Raw genomic sequence first — 20,782 nt, 5'->3', positions numbered from 1 at the left:
AAAATTGGCTACTTGCTCCCTTCGAATCAACTTATTCCTTCAGCTGTTGATGTTGTGACTTGTAGATTTTGGAGGGTTCTTTTTGTTCTTTTTGTTTCTTTGTTGTAAAAGTCAATTGTCATAGACTTTGGCTAGGGCTACATGGAAGGATGGAGGGATTTTGGAGTCTTCACCTCTATGTGTCCTTCAGAGAGATGTGGCCTTTGTGCATGGAATCCCCATGGCAGGTAGACAGTGTAGCTAGTAATTGCCAGCAGATGGTATTTTAGAGGCAAGATGCCCTGATAGTTATTCTTGTACTGCATTATTTACATGGTGAAATTAAAACAGCTAAAAAAAAATGCTATTTTATTTTGATGCTATTTTAACCACTTCCAACTGCACTCATATGTTGCACCATCTGAACCAACCACCATATTTGCTTCCATTTCATATGACATCAAAGCATGTTCAGGGTATGTTCACACTGTGATTTCTCTTACTAATTCCAGTGCAGAAAGTGTATTGTAATCTGCCTGGAAAATCTCAATAATTACCCATGGTTTTCACTAAAATCATCCTGCCCTATTGTGCCAAGATTTCAATGCCAGAAACAGCACTAAAATCATGGTGAGTGGCATTGAATGGGGTTAATCAACGTGTAGTGTATGTGCTTGCCAACCCTTCTGGAAAGTCCAGAGACTTTTATCTATTTTAACTGTTTTTCAAGTTTACTGGCATAGGTGGATGATAATGTTGTGCAATGCTGTGCACATTTCCTGCCACAGATGTGTGCCACGTATCCTATTACCCCATTCAGACCTCCGTTACCATTTTCTGCCTTATTTATTAGAACTCGTGCCAGGTTTCCAGTTCAGTTACCCATGTTGACAAAATTGTTGGTACCCCTCATTTAATGAAAGAAAAACCCACAATGGCCACAGAAATAACTTGAATCTAACAAAAGCAATAACTTAGCAAACTACATGTTGATAAGCCACAAATCTTATGGGAGAATGTCCTATGGACAGATGAGACAAAAATCGAACTTTTTCGCAAGGCACATCAGATCTATGTTCACATATCTTGAAAAGGACACTGTCCCTACTGTGAAACATGGAGGAGGTTCTGTTATGTTCTGGGGTTGCTTTGATCTATCTGGCACAGGGTGTCTTGAATCTGTGCAGGGTACAATGAAATCTCAAGACTATCAAGGGATTCTAGAGAGAAATATGCTGCCTGGTTTCAGAAAGCTTGGGCTCAGTCGCAGGTCATGGGTCTTGCAACAGGATAATGACTGAAAACACAGCTAAAAACATCCAAGAATGGCTGAGAGGAAAACATTGGACTATTCTGAAGTGGCCTTCTATGAGCCCTGACCTAAACCCTATTGAGCGTCTTTGGAAGGAGCTGAAACATGGCGTCTGGAAAAGGCACCCCTCAAACCTAAGACAACTGGAGCAGTTTACTCATGTGGAGTGGGCCAAATACCTGCTGAGAGGTGCAGAAGTCTCATTGACAGTTACAGGAATCGTTCCATTGCAAAAGGTTGTGCAACAAAATATTAAGTTAAGGGAACCATCATTTCTGTCCAGGCCTGTGTCATGAGGTTTATTTTACATGAAATCATGTTGAAGTGAAAAGCAATGTCTGACTTTCTGAATGTCTGAATTTTTATTCATTATTACTTTTGTCAGATTCAAGTTATTTCTGTGACATTGTGGGTTTTTCTTTTATTAAACGGGGACTACCAACAATTTTGTCTATGTATGTATATAGGGAATCTATGCCAGATCCTGACAGGTACAGATCGCCATCCTGGTGCACAGGGGTGCACCTAATTTATTAAGAGGCCAGAGTCTCCAGTGAAATGCAATTTTCTGCCCAGTTACCACTGTGTATGGAAAACAAAGTGACCGGACCCTAACCTTCCATAAAGGTAGCTGAATTGCTCAGGCCAAGACAGTTCCTCAAGGAAAGGACTTGGGCTCACTTTAGAGTAGCCACAGAACGGCTCAGGACAGAGTAAGGAGCAAAAGTCACTGCTGCGCCCATTCCACGTAGGTTGACCCTGTAACTAAGGGTAAGTTTCGCACAGCAGATTTTGCACTGGAACATGTCATGCAAAATCCACCAGAGAAATTTTTCTGCCATCTACAGAACGATTACTACTCCCATTCACTTCCATGTATGAGTGTAGTAAAATTTGATTGAGCCTTCACTGTAACTGGAAGTGTAAGCGCTTTAAAGTAAAAAGTGCTGTGAGCTGTCCCTGTACACTGCCACCTCTCCTGATTTATACTTGCACTTAAAGGTTTTCTCATGAGCATAACCATACTTAAATGTGTAACATTTAAATATTTTTGCTAGTATTTGCTAGAAAACTTTTTATTATACAAACCATAACATTTGTCTCTCAATATTGAACTGAAAGTGGCCGACCTTTTAATGTATGCAGAACAAATTATTCTTCGCGTGCTAGCTGGAAAAAACTGAAGTAGCACACGATTGTGTGCAGGGAGCCTTACTCATTGCTTTACTTTTTAAGGCTGGGGCCCTACAGGCCGGAAATGCCACGATTTGGCCGTGGCGGAAACGCCGTGAGAAAAGTCACAGCGTTTTACAGTACTTGCAAAGTGGATGAGATTCATGCAAATTCTATGCCCGCTTTGCAGAAAAAAGCACAGTGCAGACACGCTGCGATTTCCAAAACCGATGCGGTTTTGGAAATCGCAGTATGTCAGTTATATCTACGGAAACGCAGGTGGCTTTCCTGTAGATATAATTGTAATAGAAAGTCCGCGGAGGAAAACTCTGTGAACTTTCTGTTCAAAGCACTGCAGGAAAAACCATGATGCATTCATGCCGCGATTGTTTCCGCAGCGCTTTAACACGGCGTTTCCGGTCCGTGGGGCCCTAGCCTAATACAAAATTGTTGAACTTGTTTTTCTCAAAGAGGACTTTTCACCATCCAGCAAAGTCCAGCTTTTTAAAAGATGTAATAGGCACTGCTCCACTGTTTCCAAGGTAGTTGGAGATTGTCCTCTGGCCCACACTGTTCAATAACTGCTGTTAGTTATGGTGCCTGGTAAGCAATGTAAACTCTTTTGAAGGTGGAGTCCACATGAAAATAGGGTATGTCACTTTTTTTTTCCTGTAAGGGGGCATTCACACGGAGGAAGTTGGCGCTGATTCTGGCATGATAACTCGTGTCAGAATCTGCACGGAAATAAAGCCTCCCATTGACTTCAATGGGTTCCATTTTCCACGCGGAACCCTATGAACGCAATAGGAAAAATGCCTCTCATTGATTTCAATGGAAACCCAAAAACGTGGTTTTTGATGCATTTTTTCCGTCAATCGGAGGCTTTATTTCCGCATTTATTCTACGCAAGTTATCGTGTCAGAATCAGCGCCAACTTCCTCCGTGTAAGTACCCCATAAGGGGCAGTGCAAACTGAGTTTTTGCTGAAGCCGCCTCAAAATCAGCCTCCAAAAAAGAGTTCTATTGGGAGGCTGATTTTGAGGCGGATTCAGTACCAAAAAACTCTGTATGCACTGACCCTAAGGGTGCATTCACACTGAGGAAAATGGCGCAGATTTTGGCTCGAATCAGAATGGAATTAGCCTCCTTCATATGATCGTGTTCTTCTAACAGTCCATGAGAAATAGTGCTTTCCGTAGACCCATTCTTTTTGGGTAACAATTTCCCTTCAATATATGAAATAATAAATTTTTTACCAGATTACCTTTTTTCTATATTTTACTTGGAAGTCTAAAACAAGTGAACATATGCAAAATTATGCAAATAATGAAATAGTGTTTCCTAACCTTCTAATTGCATTTGTGACTATGTTTGCAGTGCAGATATTTTAAAGAGAGTATGTCACCAGAACTCAGCATATCAACTCAGTCCCTGGTTAATCCCATAGTTTAGGATCACCAGAGTAAATAGAGTTTCCCCCTTGTGAATTGATGTCTCTGTTGACAGACTCTCTTTAAAACAATCACCGAGAGTTGTTCAGTGTTACCATCCTTTTATTTTTTTCCATAGGTCTGAATTGTTGACTCTTCTGCGAACCTACAACTGCTATCATGAAGGGAAGAGCTTCCAGTTACGACATCATGAGGTAAGAAGCATCTTTTATTATATACTTTTTATATAACACCTCTTGGGGTTATTTGCTTTTCTCTGAACCGTTATTGGTTGGACTTAATAGACCTGGAGCTATCTTTACCCCCCTGCACCCTTATTACAGCAGTAGTACAGTGGGCCCCTGCACCCCCATTACAGCAGAAGGGCAGTGGGACCCATGCTCCTCTATTACAGCAGTAGGGCAGTGGGACCCATGCACCTTTATTACAGCAGTAGGGCAGTGGGACCCATGCTCCCCTATTACAGCAGAAGGGCAGTGGGCCCCATGCTCCCCTATTACAGCAGTAGGGCAGTGGGACCCATGCTCCCCTATTACAGCAGAAGGGCAGTGGGCCCCTGCACCCCTATTACAGCAGAAGGGCAGTGGGACCCATGCATCCCTATTACAGCAGTAGGGCAGTGGGCCCCTGCACCCTTATTACAGCAGTAGTACTGTGGGCCCCTGCACCCCTAATACAGCAGAAGGGCAGTGGGCCCCATGCTCCCCTATTACAGCAGTAGGGCAGTGGGACCCATGCTCCCCTATTAAAGCAGTAGGGCATTGGGACCCATGCTCCCCTATTACAGCAGAAGGGCAGTGGGACCCATGCATCCCTATTACAGCAGTAGGGCAGTGGGCCCCTGCACCCTTATTACAGCAGTAGTACTGTGGGCCCCTGCACCCCTAATACAGCAGAAGGGCAGTGGGCCCCATGCTCCCCTATTACAGCAGTAGGGCAGTGGGACCCATGCTCCCCTATTAAAGCAGTAGGGCATTGGGACCCATGCTCCCCTATTACAGCAGTAGGGCAGTGGGACCCATGCTCCCCTATTACAGCAGTAGGGCAGTGGGCCCCTGCACCCTTATTACAGCAGTAGTACTGTGGGCCCCTGCACCCCTATTACAGCAGAAGGGCAGTGGGACCCATGCTCCCCTATTACAGCAGTAGGGCAGTGGGACCCATGCTCCCCTATTACAGCAGTAGGGCAGTGGGACCCATGCTCCCCTATTACAGCAGTAGGGCAGTGGGACCCATGCTCCCCTATTACAGCAGTAGGGCAGTGGGACCCATGCTCCCCTATTACAGCAGTAGGGCAGTGGGCCCCATGCACCTTTATTACAGCATTGAGGTAACAGAGCAGTAATTTGGCTATGTGAGGCCTAAGGTGATGTTCGATTGTCATTAAGCAAGTTCATTATGCAGCCATTTAGCAGTTAGTGTTCGTATTGAAAGCTATAAATCTACCTACTGTTCTAGTCCAATGTATTTCCATGCAATCCAGTGGCAAAAAAGAGCAAAAATGTCTAAAAGAAATAAATATTATTTATTAGAACATAAATGCAAATTCAGATAAATAGCCAGTCAGTTTCTATTGTAAATAACAAATGAATTTACATATTAATTAGATAATGTCCTTGTATTCTTGGGATAAGTTATAACTCATATATAACCGGTAATTGTGGCTTATGGAGTTTGCTTGTTCTCCCCCTTGTATTGTAACTTGGGGAACAACATTTCTTTTGCAGGCGTGGAAGCCTGTTTTTTCTGTCGTGCATAGTCTGGCCCTCGCTGCTTTGTGTCCTGCTTGGTGTGTCCGTTGCTTTGTTTCCTTTTAACACGTTGCTGAGTCTTAGATTGGATGGCAATGTATGGCGGGTAGCTGCATACGGCTTCTCCAGCTCCTGGTTCTCTTTTCCACTTTGTCTGAATAGCCAGGCAATAGGGTCAGCATGGCTTTGAAGTGATATAAGGCTGGTACTGCAGCTGGATTCCTGTGCAACAGCCAGAACTTTGCTTTCACAGACTTTCAGTGATGACCTTTGTCTAAAGCGAGTTCTTCGCTGACACTTGCTCGGTCTAAGCTGCAAATGGTCTGTTATTGTTGAGCAAGGCTGTGCCAGTGTCTGTATGGACTTAACATAATCCTCCAGTCCGCTGTCCACATGGTTATCTGCAGCCATTCTGTCATTGTGCGTCTTAACCTCTTTGTCCTCGCTAATAGTGGGGAGCTGCTGTACGGAAATCAGGAGCTGAGATCGCATAGCTGTGAAGAACAGACATAATAGATCAGTATCATTGCAGAAATATTTGGACAGGCATTTGCATTCAATTATAACGTAAAATATTTTTGGAAAACACATCTTGGCTCCATCTACTAATGGACATAAAAGATAATATTTGTAGTCTGCATTTTGGAATAGTTTCACATGCCAAACAGGTTTCTAAACCATCCAGGGGTTAAAGGTTGTCTCCATGGAATGTATACACTGCAGATTTATAGAAGCGAGTTCATGATATTTTACTATCTCTCATCCATACTCTTTTTGGGTGAATTCTGCTGCAGACACCTGAACAATTCTGCAGGTTGCTCAAGTGTATCAAGATGATGATGACGATGATGATGAGGATTATTATTATTATTATTTTGATTAATATGCTATATGTTAGAGCCTGCAAATATTATGGAATTTTATTTAAATCTGGAGTTCCAAATTCTATGAAAATGTGTCTGGACTGTATGATTTGTTTCTATGCAAACCATCTTTGAGATTTCTGTATGTAAAACATTGTAGAAAATGGTATTGTAATGTAGTTTAGCACGTAATGAATAAAATATCCTTACCTTGTGATGGATTTGTTCTTTTCCTAGTCTCTGAGTTGTGTGTCTGGGCTCTGTCGGGCGTTTTGTCTGATCAGTAACGGTGCTCCTGCTCCTTTTTATAGTTTCTAGCAGCTGCCAGCCTCTCAGCTATGTTTCCCAATATAGCATCAGCTGTGAACGTGAGCGAGGATGTGAGCAAGGTGATGTCCCTAGGGATGTAGCGGGGAAGAGGGGGGGGTGCACTTCCAGCTTCTCAGCTGAAATGACTATTTGCTTTGCAGCTTTCTTTTCCTGCCTTGTCTAATCCACCGTGTAGATTGTAACGTGCGCTGTGACACGTTGTCAGATTGCTTCATCATCCACGTATACACTACCGGCCTGTACTAATACTAATTCCTAATAAAACCTAACAAGGTACAAACAGTGCTGTCAGGCGTACAACAGGTAGAGCCATCTTTGTTTCTATACTTATTTATAGCATTCTGTCAAGGTTGGCACTATCATTTCTATGTGTGTGTACGGTGAGCTAAAAGCAGAATCTTCACAGCAATTATTACTAAGCGGTTTCTGGGTTCAGACGGTGGTTCGGAGCTATAAATAGATCCCTAAATGGTACGTTTCGGCTGCCAACTATAGCACAGGTAACTATAGAAACTGAGCAGAGCTTGGATAAATAGCTTTAGTGTAAAATCCAATCCACTTGGCATCAAACCTTTCAGACAAGTGGCTGCAAGAGATTTTTACCTTATGTTTCGGATTATGTGGCATAAAATGATGAATAGGGACTCCTTTCACTATTATTTTGACGGAATTACTTCTGAGAAAGCAGTTGTCGCAGTATATATGTAACACGGGTTTGCTATATTTTATAATCATAGCATCCTTGCAATAATAGAAATCATCTCTCCATCACTGACTTTCTGGAAACCTTACCATAGACATATGTTTATACACAGCATAAGAATCAGAACTGCAGGGAAGAGAACAGGAGCCTGGACCAATGATGAGATAGGAGGCGTATGTCTGACTACTCTAGACCCCTAGACACTGTAGCGAAACTCTAGTCAAGTTAGACAGTTGTCCTAAGTTATAATAATAATAATACATTTTATTTATATAGAGCCAACATATTCCTCAGCACTGTACAATTTGTAGGATTCAAGTACAGAGAAACAGTCATTTGGACTGAGAGCCCTGCTCGCTAGAGCTTACAAACTGGGAGGCAGAGGGGGTGACACAAGAGGTAGCAGGAGCGACATCGGAGGTAACATTGTTTATACAATTTTGTAATAGAGGTTACTGTCTTTACACATATATAAAGATGTATGAGCCGTCACCAGTCTTGTCCTTTAATGTGCAGATGGTGCCTGGACTTATAAAGTTAGTATAAAAGTGCATCATATCGTCTGGGGTAATGTGGGAGCATGAACAAAAGGGGGTTTGTTTTAGGGAATCTAATTATGGTATGGGAGGGTTTACATTAGGAATTGTCTTAGGCCTGTCTGAAAAGATGTGTCATTAGTTTGTGCTTAAAGCTGTAGAAATTGGGAGTTAATCTGATTGTCCAGGGTAGAGCATTCCAGAGAAGTGGTGCAACTCAGGAGAAGTCTTGTATATGAGCGTGGGAGGTTCTGATAATAGAGGATGTAAGACTTAGGCAATTGAGTGAATGGAGAGAATGGGTTGGGTGATAGAGATGAGGGAGGAAATATAGGGAGGTGCAGCAGTATGGAGAGCCTTGTGGATGAGGGGAATAATATTATATTGTATTCTGTAATGAATAGGCAGCCAATGTAGTGACTGGCACAGACCAGAGGCATCGCTGTAGTGTGTAGATTGATAGAGGAGTCTGGCCGCTGCATTTAGAATAGATTTTAGAGGGCAAAATTTAGTAAGGGGTAGAACGATTAGAAGGGAGTTGCAGTAGTCAGGGCGAGAGTGTATCAGAGTGACAAGAAATGTCTTTAATGTATTTCTGGTAAGGAAAGGGAAAATTCTAGAGATATTTTTGAGGTGGAGGTGACATGAGCATGCGAGTGATTGAGGGTGAAAGAAAAGTCTGAATCAAACACAACCCTGAGGCAGTGGGCCTGCTTCCTAGGAGTTATAGTAAGGCCAGAGACTGCATTAGATATATCAGGGACAGATCTTTTAGTGTGGTGGAAATAGTAGTAGTTCAATCTTTGAGAGATTCAGTTTCCGATAGAGCGAAAACATGATATTTGAGACAGCAGAGAGACAGTGACTGGTGTTCTGTATTAGTGAGGGGTGATGTCCCGGGAAGATGTGTATAATTGGGTGTCGTCAGCATAAAAATGGTACCTGAAGCCAAATATGGTGATGGTTTGTCCAATGGGGGCTGTATAGAGAAAAAAGCAGGGGACCTAGGACCAAGCCCTGAGGAAATCCAGTGGCAAGGGAAAGAGGGGAAGAAACAGCCCACAAATGATATACTGAAAGTGTGTGACCTATCCACAGGAAGGGTGCTAGTGATCTGACCAATGAAAATAGGTCTTGTATTCCACTATTTGAATGGTGCGATCCAGAAAACACACAGCCTCCCTATTTAATTGTGTGACTGCTGAAGACAGCCAAGAGCAGCAGTGTGTATGCTTGACGGCTGCTCCATTCAAATGAGGAATCGAGGGAACAGTGATAGGGAATATTTGATAGGGAACTCAGTGGTCAGACCTCCCCTGATCCATTTTTCATCTGGATAAGTAGTCAACATAAGTATGGGGACCTGTTATAGAAGTCCTTTTATAACCTCCACCAAGTCAAGTTCTTAGCTTCTGTGAATAGGTGTTGCTGCATCGATTCCAGCACAGTTGGAATTTTTTCTTTAGCACCCGCCAATCTTGAGCAACAAATTCAGCTAGATTTGTTTCCTGATTTAAGCTCTGTAAGGCCTGAAGGGTGTTGTCAGGCAAGGGGCATGATTCAGAGCTCCAATCAGAGGCAGCCAATGTCAGAGCTCAGAATCACACCCCCTTGTCTGCTCCCACCTAACAACGCCCTCCTGACAGTAGAGAGCCTAAATAGTATTTCAGGCAACCAATATAACAGCATTAGTTGATCGGGAATGGTCAGGGCTAGAGAGAAAATTCCAACTGTGCCAGTGGAGCAGCACTTGTTAAATAATGCAATGATCTAGACTTGTTGGAGGTGATGAAAGATCCTCTTTAAAGATTGCAAAATTGAAAGAGTAAGCCCCTCCAAATTACAAGCCTTGCTTTATACAGTAGAAGCATAGTTACATAGTTCAAAACCACCCAGCATTCTGTGTGGTTCCAGCGTAAGGCGTCTTCAGATCAAAACTTTACTTTAAATACTATATATGATGGAGAACTTTACTGCTTCTTGGACACTTACCTAGGAATGTTTCCAGTCACTATCTTTGTAACTCATTAAAATCCATGCAGTCTTGATGCCATTTGTGAAATGGAAATAAAAAAATACAGAATATAAAAAAAATGATGTTTTTGCCACAATGGAGTAGAAAATAAAACAGAAACAAGTTATGCAAGATCTTCAGAAGACATTTTAAAAGGCGTTCTCACATATTGTGGTTCAGTCTTAATGATAGTCAAACAATCACACAGTAAGAAAAATTATCTATTGTAAGACTGGTGAGAAATGGCTCTGTTCCAACATCCACTGGTAATTTTCCATTTTTCCCTTCGCCTTACTCTTCCTGGGCTGGGTGCATATTGTTCTGAATATAGACATTTGTTACAAGTAATAAATTGTGAGAAAAAACACTTTCACATATATTTAAGACCACCACCTTGCAGTGCTGATAAGTCGGACATAGGGTCATCTGGTGTTCCATTCACAGGATTCAATGTTACATTTATTCAGCATTACATTTACACTGTCTTTTAAAGATAGTTGAAAGAAATAAAATGCTCAGGTTTTGTTTATTTTTGTGTTTTACGTGAACTGTCCGTGTGCCTTCTATTACATAAATAGCACCAATATCCTTATGGTAATACATTGGGGCTACATACAGACTTTTTCTATAGCATTGTCATTGCCACACACCTTTAATGCAGTTATGAAATATTAAGCGAACATAGAGTAAAAAAAAAAAAAAAGTTAAACCAATATTTTGAATACCAAACATATAACGATGTGTAGACATGTAAAGAAAAAATGTAGTTGTTAAAGGCTATTTTGTATGAAATATTGTGTAATTGTTATCTTTGTTATCACAAAAGTATACATAATAATTATACAATACTTGGAGGAAAAATAATATCCCCAAATAAATAGCAGTTTGTATACAACATACACATATATAATATAATATTGGGATTATTTTAGATTTTTGTGATGTTTTATTATATCTAATACTCAAAATGAAAAAGCAAACAGTAGTATTGCCAACATGACTATCACATGTACAAAATAGATAATTTGATATCCTTGTAACCTGTGCAATACAGTAGACATGTTACTTGTGGTGGTTGGTATATGATTGCTTATTACAAATTGTGGTTCAAAATATTTTTTATAATCATAATCAGTACAAGTTATCCCCTGGGACGACTTAACCACATTGTTACACAGGAAATGTCCATATCAGACAATCTAGTAAAATAGAATAATAAGAAACAAGTCATGACTCATCATTTTGATATTCAACAAACAATAGATGAGAAAGAAGCAGAGAGGGGAATAGGAAAGGAGATCGCAAGGAGAAAAGATGTTAACTAGGACCTTCTGGTCACTCCAGCAGCCTGGTGGCCCCATGACACCCACTAGATGATCGGAAGGTGATTCACGGCCTCTTTGTTGCATGAAAAGCCTAATATCTGCTGTTGTCCCCAACTTTAATCTCCATCTTACAACTGGTCAAGGGCATAATCCCAGAGGGTGCAAAATGAGGCAGTTGAAGCCTCCACAGCCTAGAAATAATTTGCCTAAGTGCTGCCAAGAAATGTCAGAGAAGGCTCTTTTTAATCTTGGATGTGGGGCCTGGTACGAGCAGCAACAAAAGCATGTTCAGAGTCAAGCTATAGTGTGGACTAACACGTAGTATTATTATATAAGTGAGCATTCATCAATAGATATCTCACCACATATGGAGGCTGTCTGGGAAGCCTGCAGGGAGATTCGGTGCACTTTTATTTAGAGATTCTATACCTCTGATAAAAGTACAGATACATATTAAGACTAAGGTCTCACGTTGTGTTCCACACCATGGGTCTTCAGTAGAGATGAGCGAACAGTAAAATGTTCGATATTCATTTCGAGTAGCCGCCCAATATTCGACTACTCGAATCGAATATTTAATCCTATTATACTCTATGGGGGGAAAATGCTTGCTCGTTTCAGGGGTAGGCAACATTCGATCAAATTACACTTACCAAGTCCACGAGTGAGGGTCGGGCTGAATCCTCCGAGAAGTCTTCTCCGTGCAGCGTCCCCGCGGGATCTTCCGGCTCTGAATTCACTCTGCCAGGCATCGGGCCTGGGCAGAGCCGACAGCGCATGCCCGCACTAAAAGAAAATGGCCGCTTTGACTGTGAATTCAGAGCCGGAAGACGCCGCGGGGAAGCTGCACGGAGAAGACTTCTAAAGGTAGGAGAAGAACCAGCATTGATTGGCCGACTGTATAGCATTCAGCCAATCAATGCTGGTTCTGCATCGAACTTTTCCATTCGAATAGCGAGTGGTACTCGATCGAGTACGAGTATTTCGAATACCGTAGTATTAGATCAAATACCTACTCGATCGAATACTACTCCCTCATCTCTAGTCTTCAGACATTAGGGGCACTGTAATGCCTATGGATCCACATAAACCTGGTGTCAGCCTTGGGATTTCCACTCATTTGAACACTATGCATGATATGTTGTATAGCCACATGTTGATATGTTTTTGGTATGGTGCCTTACTGCTACACATTCACACATCTAACACCATAGAGATACTGTATGCTACCTTATTTTGTAATTCTAAACCGAGTTCTTCTGTTATTTAAAGCTCTATTCACATTTGCTTTGGAGATTCCATTGTAAATTCTTTCATATTTGACAGAAAAAAAGAACAGAATGCAGCACTGTCCTTTCTAAATGACAAAAACTTACATGAAACTTGAAAAATTAAAGATGTGCTGTGATCAGATGTATATACAATTTTTCACTCTGACAATTTTAGAAATCTATATCATTATGTCCAAGATGGTCCAATGGTCAAAAGTTTTTGTAGACAAGAGCTGGTAATACATGGGTTGTACCCTCAGTGGGTTAGCACCTATAGCTACTGGCTGCGATATGTACTTTAGAAACATAGTCTATGACATTTGGATTAAACCGCTTGGCCTTCCTTCTGCCAGGAGCAGGAGCAGCCAGCCGGCATCAAAAAAGGCAGAAGGAAGGCCAAGCCGGTCCTGGCACTGGCAGGATCTACAAGACCAGGAGCAGCCAGCCGGCATCAAAGAAGAGACAAGTTGTGGCTGGAAGAAGTGGTTCAGATGGAGGAGACAAGAAATGCGAAAGATTACAGTTAGCGAAGTCACCTAAACTATTGCACCTGAAAAAGGGCATGGATAGACGCCCGAAACGCGTGGTGTGAGTTTGTTGCCAATAAAATCCATTTTTCCTAACAAGAAGGGGAGCGCAGTTCTTAATATCAGATTCATATCGAATCTGTATTGCTGGTCCTTTTACTTCATATACGTACGCCTGCGAGATGTTGGGAACGTTGCTGCTTTACCTAAGGAGGAGTCCTCCAGTTATATATTTGTTGCGATTTCAGAGTTGTGACTTAGGTTCACAACTCTTTAAGGTGAGTATCACTCTTTAGTTGCAAATCCTATCTCCTGTCTCCTGAACTTACTACACTATGGTTTGCTCCGTGTCTGTATTCCTTTTTATCTTGAGCTTCATAAATATGTGACACACAAAACGCGGACAAGATAAACAACAATAAGGGAGGTCAGCTAGCCAGGGGTAAGTATCAGTCGAGCAATGCAGTGTCAAAATCGAAATCCAAAAGAGTAGTCTATAGGGAAAGCCAGAGGTCAAGAATCAGAATACAAGAATAAACAGCAAGAGAAAAGCCAGCACGCTCAAGGCAATAGCAAGCACCAATGTGAATGTGAGCCAAGAATAAATAGGGAGGATGAACCGGCGCTGGAGTTGATAGGTGGATAGGCTGTCAATCACAGAGAAAAGCTAAAATTAACCACTTCAAGAACAGAGGCAAACAAGGGCAGAAAACGGGTGTGGTGGAAATTTAATTACAGAACAAGAGTCGTGTTCACACAGTGCAACCAAAAACCCTAAGCAAAGAATTAAACTGCACACGCCTCCTGCACTGCAGCAAGCGAGCACAGGGTGGCGCAGTGACCAAAACAGGCAGAGATGTTACAAACGTGTTCACCTTGTGTGACCCCAGTCTGTCAGTAACACGATTTTAATGTGTTTTTTTTCCCTAAAAAAGATACAATTTCACTGTTTTAATGTAAAATCATTTTTTCTGAATGAAAATTATATTGATCCATATGTTTTTGCAACAATACACTATGCTTAAAATATAACAACACTCTTGTAAGAATGATCTCTGCTGTATACATTGTAAGCCATTTCTTCTGACTTATTTTATATGAATGTTTTTGTTCTGTTTACTAGAGTTGATGTTATGTGATGAAAACTGTAAAGGAATATTGTGCTTATTTCTGTCAGGATGGTGGAGGTCTTGTTGTTGAAGGACTTTTGAACATATCTTGGGGTTTACGGCGCCCTATTAGACTACAAATGCATGACAGCAATGAACGAATATTCTTCAGTTCATCTGACTCATGGTGCAGAGAATCGCAAGGAAGAGACAGGTAAGATAAACACTAGAAATCTGAGGACGAAAAACGGGTTTTTCATTCGCCACTTTTACTTTAACAATGGACATCTTATAGCCAGTAAAGTCCATTCGGCTTTGCAGATGTTAGATTTTCAGGCTGTTGGTCCAGTACAGGTGACACTAGTGTGAACCTAGCATTAGGTTGTAGCTGTAACATAAATGTCATAGAACCTATTCAAATATACTTTTATTGAACAACATGAAATTACATTTTTTGTTTAAAGCAGAGGAACAGCCTTCTTTATATATAGACCAAAATGTCATCAATTACACTAATTCACCCGCTAGTGTTTTACTTACTATAATCACTTTGCAAATAACGCAGTACACTTCCGTGCTATATGCATTATCTTTCATTTAATCTCTTGGTACACTTTGCAGGACACTACATTGGCATGTTCACTGTTACACCACACTCTAAGACCTGGTTTACATCTGTGTCCAGTATTCCATTCAGGGAGTCTGCATGGGGACCCCCCAAATGGAATACCGAACGTATTGACAAGCATTGGAGCAATGAAAGCACACGGACCCCATAGACTATAATGGGGGCCGTGTGTTTTCCGCACGGTGTCCACACGGAGCATGTGGAAAGAAAAGTACTTCATGAACTACTTTCCTCTCTGCATGACTCACAGCACACGGAACACACAGCCCCCAATATAGTCTATGGGGTCCGTGTGCTTTCATAAGCTCACCGCTTGTCAATGCGTTCGGTATTCTGTTCAGGGGGGTCCCCATGCAGACTCCCCAAATGGAATACCGAACGCAGATGTGAACTGGGCCTAAGTTCTTCATGCTGGCACCTCTAAATCACTATACTGATTTCCTCTCCAGCGTTATGTACTTGTTTTTTTTTTCCCCCACTTGGAATTCAGTCTGGCTGAATATAGGGTATCTGCAGTGCTCCTATTAACCCCTTCCCGACGGAAGAGGAGCACTGCAGATCCCCTATATTCAGTAGTCCGGGCACTTTCAGACACAGGGATACCTAATGTGTATGTGTTTCACAGTAATTTTCAACTTTTGTATGTATTCTAGGGAAAGGAGGGATTTTATTTTTTTATTTTATTCAAATCTTTCTCTTTTTCTTTGCACTATTTTATGGGAGACTCTATACATTGATATTGTGGATGGTCATAGACCTCCCCCCCTCCTAAAAAAAAATAAATACATTTTTATTTGATGACTCGAGTATAAGCCGAGGGGGGCTTTTTCAGCACAAAAACTGTGCTGAAAAATTAGGCTTATACTCGTACGATACCTACACACTAGGTATTCCCACTATATGTGTGTCTGTATTCAACATATACACCAGATATATACGGGAGTTTATATTGAAAAGCAACCACCCCGTCTGTCCACTGTATCTAAGAATGAAAAAAGGCAATGGTGCCACACACTCACAAATTTAGAAAGTGTGGTGCAGACGTCAAAGGGTCCTTCGACCCCACAATCAGATTAATCAAAAAATGTTGTCGCACACACAGGTTTTGTTGCCAAAAAAGAGTAATAAATTTATTATCGATGTATCTGCGCCAATAAATGGCGTGTTGGCAGAACAATACATTGGGGTAAATATATTTTTGTTCAAAGATATGCATGTAGATATTGGCGTATGGTGGTGCAACGTTGGACCCCATTTCCGTGCCACGAAAGTGTAAGTACACTGTAAGTACAAGTCATCCCCAAACAAGAAAAAATTGTTGTGGAGTATAATGTGTAATAAATCCATGCAGAAATCTAGTTGATCACCAGTCACCCCGTTGTCTATAAGAAATTCTTTAGTGGCTGCTAAGCCCTTCTCATGTTGTATCGAGGTGTATAGACTAGTGACATCCCACGTGACTAAGATGGACTCAGTTGGGCATGGTATGACTGCCCTAAGCGAATCTAGGAAATGAGAAGTGTCCAAGAGAAAGGGGTTAGTGTTGCGTACAAGGGGTGTGAGAGATGTTGAATGATGATTAGTGAGGAATTCTACCGTTTTGTTGTCAATAACATTTTTCTGTTGGTAGTAACTGAGATAGGACACGATATGTGTCTGAATCCTGTAGTTGGCGTTTAATCTCATCTATATAGTCCGTTTTGTCCATGACAACAAGGGCACCCCCTTTATCCGCTGGTTTTACAATTATATTCTTATTGCTTTGTAATTCTTTCAGGGCCACTCGTTCTTCATGGGAAATATTGGAGTGATATTTATTCTTGCCGAGGGATATCTCGTGTAGCAAGTTTTGTACATCCCTTTCTACCAGAGATACGTATGTCTCTATAGGTGGGTTGTTTTTTTGGGGGAGGTATAGGCTCTTGTTCCTAAGGCCCAAGTTTGAGATCGAAAAAATGGGAATTGTATTCTGGTTATTGATATTGCTAGGGGGACAGTCTTTAAACTGTACCTTTAAGCGAAGTTGCCTGAAGAACCGAAATAAATCGTCCTCCAATGTAAAAGTATCTAGTGGTTGTGAGGGGCAAAATGATAGGCCCTTCCCTAGAAGGGACATTTGTGCCGAAGTCAATGTATGTGAAGAAATATTTATCACTAATGGAGGCTCACCTGCGATCTCGTCTGGATTCTGTTTTCTCCTCTTTCGGCCCCTCCTGGTGCGTCTGTTCTTCGACCCTCCTGTCTTGGTCGAAATCTGGTGAATCGCTGTCGCCGGTCGAAAAAAGGACGGTCAGATCCTCTTGAAGTTTCACTCCCAGAGCTCGATGGCGCCGTATAAATTTATATATATATAAATTAATAAATTTATTACTCTTTTTTGGCAACAAAACCTGTGTGTGCGACAACATTTTTTGATTAATTTGTCCACTGTATCTAGACTGGAAACATTAACGTTAAGTACAATTCTGTATCAATTCTAAGTGGTATAAACTCCTTGTCAGTCACATGTTGTTATTAATGAGATGCTCAGCCAAAACTCCCTTTTATATTGTTCACAGCAAAACACCCCAGTATAACACACCACACATTTCACCATCATTAAGAAATAATGTGTTAACACTGTCTTTTTTGTAGCTGAGATTAAATGTATTTGGTTGCATAGAGGCGGAGTGCTTGAAAAACCACTGTATTTGCTTAGGGCTTTCAGGAAATCAAGGTGGTACGTTACATAGGAGCCTTATCCCTTAAAGCCTGAGACATAACCCCTTGACCCCTTCCAGTACAGGACATGGCAACACTGGCCTAGATTTGCTATTATACTGTACTTTCAACTAGACACTGGTACTAAAATTTTTTGACTTGCTAGACATGGGTGTGGATTCACAGAAAATGGAAGATTGGCTTAAACATGCCTCAATGCATTAACATATATATATATATATATATATATATATATATATATATATATATATATATTATACAGAAAATATCCATATTGACAAATCAAGTGGAATCAGGAGAAAAAAACATCCTGCGCATATCGCTGATAAGTTCAGCTTCTTCATTTTTGCACATGCACGCAAAAGCCCATTTTGGCAAGTAAGTGTCTGTGTATTTGGTTTATGATCCTCTGGTACTTTGCTCATTCCAAAAACATACCAAAGAGTTACATGGCATCTTATACAGTCAGGGCTGTAAGTGTTGGCACCCCTGACATTTTTACCAGAAAATGCAGTATTTCTCCCTGAAAATCAATTGCAAATTGCAATTTCTCATGTTTTGTTATACAAGTTTATTTCCTTTGTGTATTGGCACAACACCAAAAACAGACTTAAAAATGCTGAAAATGATATAAGTTCACGCAAAACTCCAAAAATGGGCCACACACATTTACTAGCATTGTCAACTTAATATTTCGTTGCACACCCTTTGGAAAAAATAGCCAAAATCAATCGCTTCCTATAACCATCAACAAACTGCTTATACCTCTCAGCTGGAATTTTGAACCTCTTCTTTTGCAAACTGCTCCAGGTCTCTCCTATTTGAAGTGCGCCCTCCCCAATAACAGTTTAAAGATCACTCCATATTAGTTCTATGGGATTTAGATCCGGGCTCATTGCTGGCCACTTTAGAAATCTTCAGTGCTTTGCTTCCATTCATTTCTGGGTGCTTTTTGAAGTATATTTGGGGTCATTGTCCTGTCGGAAAACGCATGTATTAGGACGCAAACCCAGCTTTCTAACACTGGGCCCTACATAGCATCCGAAAATCCTGTGATAATCTTCAAATTTCATCATACCTTGCACACAGTCAAGGCATTCAATGCCAGAGGCAACAAAACAACCCTAAAACATCCTTGAACCTTCACTATATTTGACTGTTGGTTCTGTGCTCTTTTTTTTGGAGGCCTCATTCCATTTTTTGTGAACAATAGAATAATGCACTTTACCAAAAAGCTCCATCTTAGTCTCATCTGTCCACGAGATGTTTTCCCAGAAGGATTTTGGCTTATGTACATTTTGGCAAACTGCAGTCTAGCTTTTTTATGTCCTGAGTCTCCTCCCATTACATTCAAACGTCTGATGGATAGTTTGCACTGACACTGATGCACCCTGAACCTGCAGAACAGATTGAATTTTTTTGGAACTTGATTGCTGCTGCTTATCTAGCATCCGAACTGTCCTGCATTGCAAGTAAGCAACAGTGCCATGGTTTGTGAACTTCTTGGTTATGTTGCGCACCATGGACAAAGCAACATCAAGATCTCTGCAGATTGTGAACCTTGAGATTCTTTAGATCTTTAGATTTTTATCCACTTCCGGACTGCCTATAGACTATATACATCCGGGAAGTGGTTCCCTTATTCTGACAGGACGTAGCGGTACGTCCAGTCAGAACACAGCAGCTGCACGGAGATCGTGCAGCTACTGAAGCTGGGAGCCGGCTGTAACATCAGCCGGAGCTCCCACAGAGATGGCAGGGAAGATTTATTACCTCCCCTGCCGTCTCGATCGCTGTGTATACAGCGCTCAATGAGTGCTGTATACACAACTATGGGCGCCGCCATGATTCAGCCGCCCTCTGACCCGGCGGTCACGTGATCCGCCGGGAGCAGAGTCTTGCAAGAGTTGCTGGGTCCTACAGGACCCAGATCAGCTCTGTATACTGTATATACAGCATGCAGGAGGCTGGATTTCTCCTGCAACTGAGGCTAAATGTAACAGCCCCAGTTATAGGAGAAATCAGCCTCCAGTACAAAAAAAAGTGATCAGATGTCCCCAAAGGTCTATTATCACCTTATGGGGACACAATCTGAAAATAAATAAATAAAAGTATAATAAAAAAGTTTTTTTTAAAAAAAAATGTAAATAAAATAATAATACAAAAATAATAATAATAATACGCTAATAAAACGCCATTATTAAAGGTTATGGCCCCACCCCCGACACCATACAAAATAAAAATTACCATAACGGAGAGGAAAAACTATTTTATGAAGTTTTTCAGTGACACTTTGTGTTATTAAATAAAAATAAATAAATAAATTGAAAACCAATCCTATTTGTGGCATAAATGTGTGATTAAAACTTAAAACTTTATTGAAAATTCTCTAAAAAACACAGACATATAGTGATGCACTAATCATGAGCTTATTCACCCTGATATATTGTTTACCCTGTATCAATGTATAAACAGGGCTTAAGCGTCTTTATTAGGTCATTTACTGTGCATACTGCAGTGTATGATATGTTTAAAGCATTTTGCCCGCAAAGCCCTGTTTATACATTGATACAGGGTAAACAATATATCAGGGTGAATAAGCTCATGATTAGTGCATCACTATATATCTGTGTTTTTTTAGAGATTTTTCAATAAAGTTTTAAGTTTTAATCACACATTTATGTCACAAATAGGATTGAGTTAATTAAACCCGTTAAATATAGTGTAAAAATATAAATTGAAAACCAGACACAATTTCCCTCCTATTATGTTTATATTTTCCCGGATATAAAACAAAATTAAAACACATTTGAAAATAAAAACAACATAAAAATAAATCCCTATGTGTCCCCGAAAAAAAACCCCGCAAAAATTAGTTGATTGAGACATTGAGACATACGAGAAAAATGTTACAGCCCTCAAAACCACATATACAAAATAAAGCTAAAATGTGTCTGGTCCTGGACCACAAATTGGCCCGGTTCTGAAGTGGTTATGTTGCCCACACCTGTTACTTAAGCTTGAACGATTACCTCATGCTTAAAACAAAGTTATTTACCCACAATTTTGAAAAGGTGCTAACAATTTTG

General features: G+C 40.9%; 1 protein-coding gene across 2 annotated transcripts in view; it reads left to right on the top strand.

Moving 5' to 3' along the window:
* Positions 1–20,782, top strand: part of RASSF4 (Ras association domain family member 4) — a 136,510-nt gene that overhangs the window by 75,110 nt on the left and 40,618 nt on the right. For both annotated transcript variants that reach the window (XM_075257795.1, XM_075257794.1), the window contains 2 exons: positions 4,034–4,109; positions 14,413–14,558. In XM_075257795.1, the coding sequence (XP_075113896.1) occupies positions 4,034–4,109; positions 14,413–14,558 (222 nt within the window). The remainder of the gene's footprint in view (positions 1–4,033; positions 4,110–14,412; positions 14,559–20,782) is intronic.

This window comes from Leptodactylus fuscus, chromosome 10 (genome assembly GCF_031893055.1).
Source record: "Leptodactylus fuscus isolate aLepFus1 chromosome 10, aLepFus1.hap2, whole genome shotgun sequence".
NCBI classification, from domain to species: domain Eukaryota; kingdom Metazoa; phylum Chordata; class Amphibia; order Anura; family Leptodactylidae; genus Leptodactylus; species Leptodactylus fuscus.
The sequence above is the reverse complement of the archived record's forward strand: the minus strand, read 5'-3'. Positions and strand labels throughout refer to the sequence as shown.